Source organism: Myotis brandtii, unplaced genomic scaffold (assembly GCF_000412655.1).
Source record: "Myotis brandtii unplaced genomic scaffold, ASM41265v1 scaffold517, whole genome shotgun sequence".
In the NCBI taxonomy this organism is placed as follows: domain Eukaryota; kingdom Metazoa; phylum Chordata; class Mammalia; order Chiroptera; family Vespertilionidae; genus Myotis; species Myotis brandtii.
The window spans coordinates 383,662-393,386 of record NW_005369706.1 but is presented as its reverse complement, the minus strand read 5'-3'; the positions used below and the strand labels follow the sequence as shown (position 1 = coordinate 393,386).

The following is a 9,725-nucleotide window of genomic DNA, read 5'->3' as shown; positions in this document are numbered from 1 at the left end:
GCCACCATGAAGAAGGAGGTGTGCTCCGTGGCCTTCGTCAAGGCTGTGTTCACCGAGTTCCTGGCCACCCTCATCTTCGTCTTCTTCGGCCTCGGCTCGGCCCTTCAGTGGCCGTCGGCGCTGCCCTCCATCCTCCAGATCTCGCTGGCCTTCGGCCTGGCCATCGGCACCCTGGCCCAGGCCCTGGGGCCCGTGAGCGGCGGCCACATCAACCCTGCCATCACGCTGGCCCTCCTCGTGGGCAACCAGATCTCCCTGCTGCGGGCTGTCTTCTACGTGGTGGCCCAGCTGGTGGGCGCCATCGCCGGGGCGGGCATCCTCTACGGGCTGGCACCTCTCAACGCGAGGGGCAATCTGGCCGTTAATGCGGTGAGTGTCCGGGGACTGGGGGTGGAGCGGGACCGGCCTAGGCCCCGGACTCCAGCTCCAGAATGAATGCACCGTGTGGGCCAGAGCACACCCGGGCCAGCATGAGGAATACCCAGGCGGGGGTGTGCCTGCTCAGCCTTCCCGGTTTTTACCTTCCTCCTCTGCCGCCCCCTCTTGCTGCCCCTTGCTGGCCTCTCTCCTGGTGCCTACTGCCCCTCCTTTCTTGTCGGAAACTCCTGCTTTTCTCCTGCCTCCCCCTGAGCTCTGCCCTCCTCCTGCGCCCTCCAGCTCCTGTTGGTTCCTCGGTTCCTCGGTTCCTCGGTGGAGTGGTTTCATGGAACCATCAGAGAGAGGGGTTGCAATCTTGGCTTCTGCTGACCCTGGCCGCTCGGGGTCTCGTTTTTCTCAGCCATTGCAGGGGATGGCGGTCGCCTACCACAGCAGGTGTCAAGGGTTCCCGTTTAGAGACCATGCATGTGAACCCCTAATTCTGCTCTAATGTGAGGGTCTCTGTTGCATATTGGTTCCTGTGCCTGGCCCCCGGCTGCCTCCCCGTCCCCGAAGGCCCAGATTTAGCCCCCATGTCCCATGCAAACTGGGTTCATTAGTCAAACACAGAGGAGGATTTTCTCGGCCATTGTCAAGCCGTGAGTCAGCCGCACTGGAGAGACGGGTTTGAGGTTGGCCCTGGCAGTGGATCAGGCACGGGCGGGAGGTGGGCTGGGGGTGCAGTAGACAAACTGGGCAGCTGCCCACAGGAGGGAGGGTAAATGCCAGCCTGTGGGGGTTGGGACTGGGCAGAACCGTTGACAGGGCTGTGTCGAGTAGAAGCTCCCCTCATACCACCCTTCGGCCATAGGCCTGCGCCTCAGGCTTTGTACGTACTGTGAAGTATGTAGTCTCTTTGGCAGATGGCCTCCCTGACTTGACGTGCACTGGGCTGTAGGTGTCCTTGGAGGCCCTAAACCCATTTCCCCAAGCCCCTGGCCATAGAGCCAGAAGGCGATCCTAACCCACCCTCCCCCTGCAGCTCAACAACAACACGACGCCCGGCCAGGCCATGGTGGTGGAGCTGATTCTGACCTTCCAGCTGGCGCTCTGCATCTTCTCCTCCACCGACTCCCGCCGCACCAGCCCTGTGGGCTCCCCAGCCCTGTCCATTGGCCTGTCCGTCACACTGGGCCACCTTGTGGGGGTGAGCAGAGCTACCATGTGGATGGGGTTGTGGGGAGCCCCTCGGGGCAAATAATGGGGCCCTAGAGCAGTACCTCTCTGGACCACTGAGCCCTGCAGTTGGGCCTTGGGTGGGGCTGTTGTACCCTGTCCCAGACTGGAGCCCCCAAACCTTCTCTGGGCTGAGGGGAGATGGGAATAAGTGGGAGTTGAAGTGGGGGCAGGGAACCAAGCCCAAGCTCAGGACAGAGAAGAGAGGAGTGTGCACAGGGACCTGTGAGGGAGAGGTCACCAGCCTACGAACTGGAGATCTTGAGTTGGAGATCTGGCCGAGCCCCTGGACTGCTGGGTGACCCTGGGAGCGTTGGGGCTCTGTGGGAGCAGACATGCCCTTCGTCCTCCTCACCACCTCCCTCTCTGTGTCCAGATCTATTTCACCGGCTGCTCCATGAACCCAGCCCGCTCTTTCGGCCCCGCAGTGGTCATGAAGCGGTTCAGCTCTGCACACTGGGTGAGTCTGGGCGTCCCCTGATCCCTGGCAGTGAGGGCTGGGACACCAGCTGCGGCTTCTGGCCTTGGGGGTGGGCCTGGGGAGCAGTGGCTGGAGCGAGGAGGGGACACCGTAGGGAACAGGATGCAGCCAGATCACCCTCAGGGGTAGATTTATATGGACAAGGAGACCCTTGTTGGGGGTGAGGGGTGGGGGGACTATGTGTGTCTGTTCCTCTAGGTAAGTGAGGGGATCCCCACCTCCAGGTTGATCTCTGAGGATTTTGTCTGTGTCTCTGGGAGTCTGTGTGTCTGTCTTCCCTGATGTTTACTTACCTGTCCCTGTTGAGGGGTTGGGCAGTCTTCCTTCCCGTGGGTCTGTCTCTATGGACAATCTGAAACCTCCCCTGAGAGCTCATGGTCTCCCTCCGGAGTCTGTCCCTGTCCCCATGCGGGAGGGAGAGGAGTTCTGTCCGTCTTTCTGAGGATCGATATGTCTGTTCCCTCTGAAGGCTCATCTGTCTCTTTAGAGACAGGAGCCCTGGCCTTCTGGGGATCTGGTCTGCCTCCTTTGAGGATGTGGGTGTCTGTGATCTCATCTCCCTGAGACGGGGAGAAAGTCTTTCTTTCTGGGGGTCTGGGAGTCCATTTGTCTGTCTCTTCTGAGGGTCCATGAGTCTGTCCTCTGGAGGCGGGGAGTGGGGGTCTCTGAGGCCTGGGGCTCAGCCCGCTGATGCCGTCTTGTCTCCCTCAGGTATTCTGGGTGGGGCCCATCGTGGGGGCTGCCCTGGCCGCCATCCTCTACTTCTACCTGCTCTTCCCCAACTCCCTGAGCCTGAGTGAGCGTGTGGCCGTCGTCAAGGGCACGTATGAGCCTGAGGAGGACTGGGAGGAGCAGCGGGAGGAGCGGAAGAAGACCATGGAGCTGACCGCCCACTGACCAGCGTCAGACAGGGGCTAGCCTCTCACCCCTGAATTGCAGGGGAAACCCTCCCCGCCCCCCCCCCAAAACCCCCATGAGAGCAAAGCTTCCTTCCCCCACAGCGGGTCCTCTGGGCTAGGGAGGAGGGACTCGCTCCCCAGGCTGCAGTTAGAAATGGGAGCAGGAACCCATGATGGACTCCTGGGGTGGGGCCCCGGGACTGCGGTCCGATGGGGTGAGGGTCTCTCTGAGACGGGGCAGGCTGCTGCCATGAGGTCAGACCTCAAAGATTGTGAACACGGCACTGAGCTCACAGGCCGCCCCAGGGGCAGGGCAGTAAGGAGTGGCCTGGGTTCTTCCTCCCCACCCTCCCGGCCCCTCCTCAAGAGCCAGTGGATCCCAGCCCCGAGGATGGCAGAGGCTGACCCTCCCCAGAGCTCCTTCGGAGGGCGAGAGACTGGCTCACTAAATGCTGCCTTATTTATTTCTGCTTCTAGGTGCATGGGCTAGGGCTGCTGGGGTGGGGGCTCCCCAATAAACCGCTGACATCCATGTTCTGCCTCGTCTCTCCCCAAAAGCCTCTCCTTGGGACTCTGGCTCATCACTGCTCCTCTTCACCATCCCACACCTTCCCATGGGCTCCACAGGCCTCTGTGGAAAGACAGCGAAGCTGAGCCAGCGGGGCCTAGAGTCAGAGATGGGGGTGGGAAGAGCAAGAGAGGGGGAGGGGAGAGGGAGAGAGACCAAATATAAAAAGCGAGCTAGAGGTCAGGAGGAGGCAGTGGGAGCAGAGAAGGAGGCATCCTCTTCACTCAACCTCCCGCCTACACACCCCTCCCACCTCAGCTATGTCAAGTCCCTGCCCCTTGAGGAGGGTGTGCCAGGCAGGGTGGGAGAGAAATGAGCCAGCCTGCAGCCCCTTGAGATGCCAAGGAGATGACCAGCCAGGTCTGTCATCAGGGAGGAGGCACAGCCTGGACTCCCCTCTCTGCCCCTCCGTGTTCTAAAAAGGAGCCATGTTGGGAGCCTGTGCCCAGAGACAGCAGCCCTGCCCCACCACACACACACACACACACACACACACACACACACACACACGCTGCACTGGCCCAGCTCCTTTCTGGTCTCCCCTTCCCTGCCACTGCCAGCCAGTATCCCCACCATCTTCCTCGCTGGGCCCACTGCTCTGCCCTCACTGGCTCTTGTCCCTTGCCACTGACACCCCTTAGGGAACCCCCTTAACCGGCCACGCCTCCATCTGTTAGGCTATAAAATGAGGATTAAAACTGCTTCCCTCACAGGTTGCTGTGGGGATCAGATGAGATGAAGGAATGAGGTTCCTAGGACCGCTGCTCGCTGTGGGAAAGGGTGGGATGCAGATGAGCAGCTCAGGACACGGCCCTGCATCAGAGTTAACGCGTCTGCGTGGGGTCCAAGTCTTGACGCCTAACTGGGTAACATAAACCCTCCGAGTTTCAATTACCTCCTCCGTAAAATGGGGCTACTTGTACTCATGGGTGGTTGTGAGGATAAAATGAGACAATGGATGGAAATAAAACCCCTGTGCAAACAGGACCAGACACTTCAGGGTGAGTGCTCGATAAACAAGTGTGAAGAGAACGCAGCAGGTACACATCTGGGACCCTGGCCACCCCCAGGTCCGGCCTCTGCTCTCCTGGGAGGTTTGAACCTGAACTCCAGCTTTTCCCTTGTGTGGGAACCTTGCTCCACAGTCTTCAGCTTTGCCTCGGAAGACAAGGGGCCAGTAGGGGTAGGAGATGGGCGGGGAAGAGGAGGGAGAGTCTACAGACCCTGCTGGCAAGGGTCAGTCCCAGGGGTTGGGGGCGAGGGCGGCAGAGTCCCCAGTCCTCCTCCACACTGGAGCCTAGTATCTGTGAGTGGGAGCTGCAGCCGCCCTGCCCTGCCCGCCTCATCAGCGTGCAGTTAACACCAAAAGGCAGTTATGCGTGTGAGAACCTGTGCAAAGGGGCAGCCCCCGACTCGCCAGCTCCGGCCTCCACCCTGTCCCGCCGTAAATGCCAGCTCCGACCAGCAGAGGGGGACCTCGTCCACCGAATGCACAACTGCTGCGCTTCTCGTCCGCGATTTCTGGGTCTGGGCTCCAGACGTGGGGGATGGAGGACACGGGGAGTCTCTCAGGCCTGGGTCCCCGGGGGCCACCAGGAAGTAGCTACTCTCAGTCCACCCCCCCTCCACCATCCGAGATGGGATGCAGAAGAGAGGGAGTCCTTTCCCATTCAGGCTCCAGAAGACTCAGGTGCCTGGGAGGCTGGCCTCTCCCCAGCCCAGCAACTTGCGTTCCTTTCTCTGACAGGTGGGCCTGTGGGAGACAGACCCTCAGGGCGGGGCGAGGCACCCAGTCCGAGGGAATTCCCGGCCCCCCGGAGGGAGAGGGTCCACCCTAGGCCTAGGGCTTTGGACGGACAAGTTGCGCAGTCGGGTTTGTGGCCAGCAGAGGGCGCTGTGCTCCGTGGTGGCTGATCCTCCACGTGCCCCTAGGTCCCGGCTCACAAAGACCTGCAGGAGCGGGCACACACCCAGACCAGCGCCTCCACGCTGACCTTCAGCTGTGCCGAGGGGCTGCGTCTTCTCGGCATGGGCTGCTCACTCCGTGCAGGTGACAGCCTCGCCAGTCCTCCTCCACTCGTGTTCTGGCTCCATGTGTTCCCCGAGAGGCCCACGTGTGTCACACCCAAGCACACATGCTCAGTCACCCCTGTGACCCTCTGCTCCACCTGAAGATGGGACCCAGGAAGAGCCTTGATTCTCCTCTAGGAGGCGTCCTACCCCTCCACTCCCCCTCTGCCCAGGGCTGCCAGGTCTAACCAGGTGGAAAGGTAGGCATGGTGAAGAGACGGAGGACTGGGGTGAAGGAGGAATGGACAGAAGGTTGGCTGTCTAGATGGATGGACAGGCGGGTTGGCTGGAGGGTCAACTCTCTAGCCCCTCTCTGATCTCAGTTTCCTCCCCTGTCTGGTGCAGATGAGATCAGACTTCCTTACCTGACACATTTTGTGGGGATTGGGGAGATGATGTGAGGGAAGCTGTCTTGACTTCTTCCCTTTCTGTCACGTGTTTAATGCCCCTCCTCTTCTCTCCTGATACCTTCATCCTTCTTGCTGCCCCATCTCCCCCCAAACCTGGTCCTCAGTCAGAGCTCACATTTCCCTCATGCATGTGCACGCACACACACACACACCCTCTCAGAGATCTGGGGAGCCCAGAGACAGGCCTCTGGGAGGTTAAGAGCACACAGCCACCTGACAGGCAGCTGTAGGCAGCCAGGTGTGGGGCCTTGGCAAAAAGCCTCTGAGCATGAGTGACCTCAAAGCGTGGCGCTAGAGCCCAAGACTGGCTGGGCCTGGGCCTGGCAAGGTGCTGGCTGGAACTGGAGCAAGCCCTGGCCAATGCCTGGCTGGCCTCGGGGGATGAAGGACCTTGTCCCAGGCCGGGCAGGGCCCCGGAGGCTCTGTTCTGGGCCAGCCAGAAACAAAGGCTGCCACTGCTCTTAATGCCCAGCCTCCGGGGCCCAGAGCAGGGGCCACCAGTGCTGCTTGTCCTGGAGCTGCCACAGCAACCAGGACCCTTCCCACCCAGCCCAGAGACAGCTGTCTCACTGGAGAGGGGCGTGGCAGTTCTAATCAACATTTTCCCGCTGAGAAACACCCTCCTAGGAATTAGCACATTGACTCCTAATGACACGTGGGGAGGTGGGAATTTTAATCTCCATTCTATAAGGGAGGAAACTGAAGTCACAGAAGTTAGGCACTGGTCAGGTGTGCAGTGCATGGCAATGTCCAAATGCTTTCCCTTGTATTCTCTTATCACAGGTCTCAGTAGATAGGCTAGCCCAGCCCTGGGCAAACTACGGCCTGCGGGCCGGATCCGGCCCGTTTGAAATGAATAAAACTAAAAAAAAAAAAAGACCGTACCCTTTTATGTAATGATGTTTACTTTGAATTTATATTAGTTCACACAAACACTCCATCCATGCTTTTGTTCCGCCCCTCCGGTCCAGTTTAAGAACCCATTGTGGCCCTCGAGTCAAAAAGTTTGCCCAGCCCTGGGCTGGCCCGTGGTTTGGTGCCTGGTGCACAGGCACAGAAACTGAGGCTCGGAAAGATGGAGGGCTGGCCAGTGTCTGTCCCCCGGGAGGGAAGAAGAGAGATGCCCTTGAGGTTCTTTGGGACAGCCTCCCGGCAGAGGACCCACCGAGGCACGGAGGAATGTCACTCACACTGCCCAGGCCTCCATTCCTTGAGTAAGTATTGAAAGAATCCTCTAAGCCAGGAAAGCACAGGAGTCTGTGCTGGAACAGTGGAGGCAGTGAGGCTGCCAAGGCCAGAAGTAGCTACTAGTACTGGCTTTGCTCAAGCCCAACTTCTCCATGCAGCTTGCCCTGCCTCTGCTGGAAAGGAAAATCGGGGCAGACTTCATGGAGGAATCAGACTTGAACAAAGTCTTTGAAAAAGAGACAAAGAGGAAAGGCATTCCAAAGTCATGGTCTCTCCACTATGTGGAGATTACCAGGCAGGTGATAAAGAAGCCAGGAGAGGGAGAAGTGCAAACCACAGATGAGACTGGGCACGGCCGAGAGACGGGTGGGGCCCCTGATTCAACACGAGAGAAGGGTTGCCTCTGCTCCGGGGGCACAGGGAAGCCGGTGAGGGTATGGCAGCCACCAGCGAGTTTGTGGCTGGAAGGGTGGGAGGAAGCATTGCCTGCTAGCTTGGCTTTCTGGGTGGGCAGGAGGCAAGTTTATCGGCTAGAAGAGTCGGGTACCTGAACAGAGTGGGGAAAGTTGAAGGAGGCCTTAGAAGAATGGGGAGACAGCCGCCCAGGGGTGGTGTAAGGATTGCGGAATAGAGCAGCGACCCCTGCTGAGGCCAGAGACCATGGACTTGTCATGGCAGCGGTCTGCATGGCTGGGCGAGTGTCTCCAGCAGTGCTCAGCAGTGCAGATGGTAGGCAGAGGGTGTGAGCAGAATGAGAATGGAGAGATGCAGGTGTGTGGTGGGGTAGGGAGAAAAGAGAGCCAGGACAGGGGGGCACTAAAGTGAGATGCCAGGGCATCTGGCTGGAGAAAGTAGGGTCAAGCCAGGATGGCTGGGAGAACAGAAAGAGGGGGGGCGGTTACTGTGACTGAGATGGGGGAAGGTGGGTGGCCAGAGCCTGTGGTCAGAGCTGGGATGTTTCACTGGAAGATTTCAGAGGGCCCGGTCCCAGGTGAGAGTAGGTATAGGACTAAGAATAGGCAGCTGAAAGGAAGCAGATATGAAAGTCACCTGCCTCCAGGAGGTCAAGAAGCCGGTGAAGCCCTAGCTGGTTTGGCTCAGTGGATAGAGCTTTGGTCTTTGGACTGAAGGGTCCCAGGTTTGATTTTGGTCAAGGGCACATGCCCAGGTTGCTGGCTCGATCCGCCATGGGCAGGAGGCAGTCATCATTGATGTTTCTATCTCTCCCTCCCTCTCCCTTTCTCTCTGAAATCAATAAAATCATATTTAAAAGAAAAGAAAAGAAAAAGCTGGTGAAGCATAGCCAACCCAGCATCGGGGCCACCCACTCCTCCTACTTCTTCACCCCCGCTCAAACAGCCAATAAAAGCACAGTCTTACAAGAAGCAGAAGAAGGGAAGCTTTTATTCACTCATTCATTCGACAGTTATTTATTGAACACCTACTATGATCAATCCCTGTGCAAGATACTGCATGTAGGGATGAGCAAAACTTGGCTCCTGCCTCCTCAGGGGCTCACCGCCTCACTGGGGAGACCCATTAACACCATGGCAACACCCTATGATGACTGTAGTGCACAAAAATGTCCAGGTGTGGTGGGAACACACAGAGGGACTCGCCTAAGAAAGGAGCAGGTGACATTGAAGCTGAGCCATAGGGATGGTATAGGGGTTACCCAAGCAGGGAGGGGAAGGGCTCCCCAAGAAGAAGAGAGAGCATCTTCCAAGGAGAGACCAGCTCTGAGCGTTGCAGAACCACTGGCCATTTGATGAGGCCAGAGGGTAAAGTGCGAGGCAAGGAGTGGAGAGAGGTGAGGTAGGAGGAGCAGGAGCCATGGAGGCCATGCACGTAAGTGCATGCATGGAGCTCACAGAGGGGGTGAAAGCTTTGAAGGGATTTCAGCAGAGGAGCAGCAGGATCAGATTTGCATTTTAGAAAGATCACTCGGGCTGCAGTGTGGATAATTGATTGGAGCAGAGCAAGGGAGCAGACAGAACGGTTAAAGGCTGCAGGGCAGCAGGGGTGCAAGCAGAGAGCACAGTCAAGAAACATGTAGGGGCTCAAAAGCAGCAGGACTGAGGCCTTTAGTGGATGAGGCAGGAGGGGGAGAAGGGTCAGGATGCTTCCCTCATGCCTCCAACTGAGTGGGAGGAGACAGGAGGGGTGCGTTTGGGGGATGGGAGAGAGGAGAACCTCATTCTGAGAAAGGTTTCATTTGAGGGGCCTGAGGACAAGCAGGGGCATCTACTGGGCAGGTAGATGTGTCCAGGGGCGAGGTCCTGGCACCCAGAGGTGGTTAAGAGGTGAAGACAGGATTATTTTAGCAGCTCAGCAGATTCTTCTTAGGGAGGGATACCTCTGTTTAGGCAAACACCTCGAAATACTGCAAAGGATAGAAGGGCAGAGCCTAGGGCATGGGTGACTTAGGGCCGGCATAGCCACAGAAATGGCTCAGCTGTCCTGTGTGAGACATGAGAGGTATTGTTTTGTCCCCTGAGGAGAGCAGAGAAATGGGG

The 9,725-nt window shown here is 58.4% G+C and overlaps 1 protein-coding gene across 1 annotated transcript; it reads left to right on the top strand.

Annotated features, from left to right (window-relative positions):
- Positions 1-6: 6 nt before the first annotated feature.
- LOC102259935 (aquaporin-5) lies at positions 7-3,036 on the top strand. The gene is made up of 4 exons (XM_005877310.2): positions 7-369; positions 1,400-1,564; positions 1,970-2,053; positions 2,786-3,036. Exons 1-4 carry the CDS (start codon positions 7-9, stop codon positions 2,969-2,971), a joined length of 798 nt encoding a protein of 265 aa, XP_005877372.1. The 3' UTR covers positions 2,972-3,036.
- The last annotated feature ends 6,689 nt before the right edge of the window (positions 3,037-9,725 follow it).

Bases quoted from the DNA above. Each gene is read 5' to 3' on its own strand.
- LOC102259935 (XM_005877310.2), top strand. From the start codon at position 7: ATGAAGAAGGAGGTGTGCTCCGTGGCCTTCGTCAAGGCTGTGTTCACC. The intron at 1,565-1,969 runs GTGAGCAGAGCT...CTCTGTGTCCAG, and splicing joins CACTGGGCCACCTTGTGGGG to ATCTATTTCACCGGCTGCTC. The intron at 2,054-2,785 runs GTGAGTCTGGGC...TGTCTCCCTCAG, and splicing joins GGTTCAGCTCTGCACACTGG to GTATTCTGGGTGGGGCCCAT.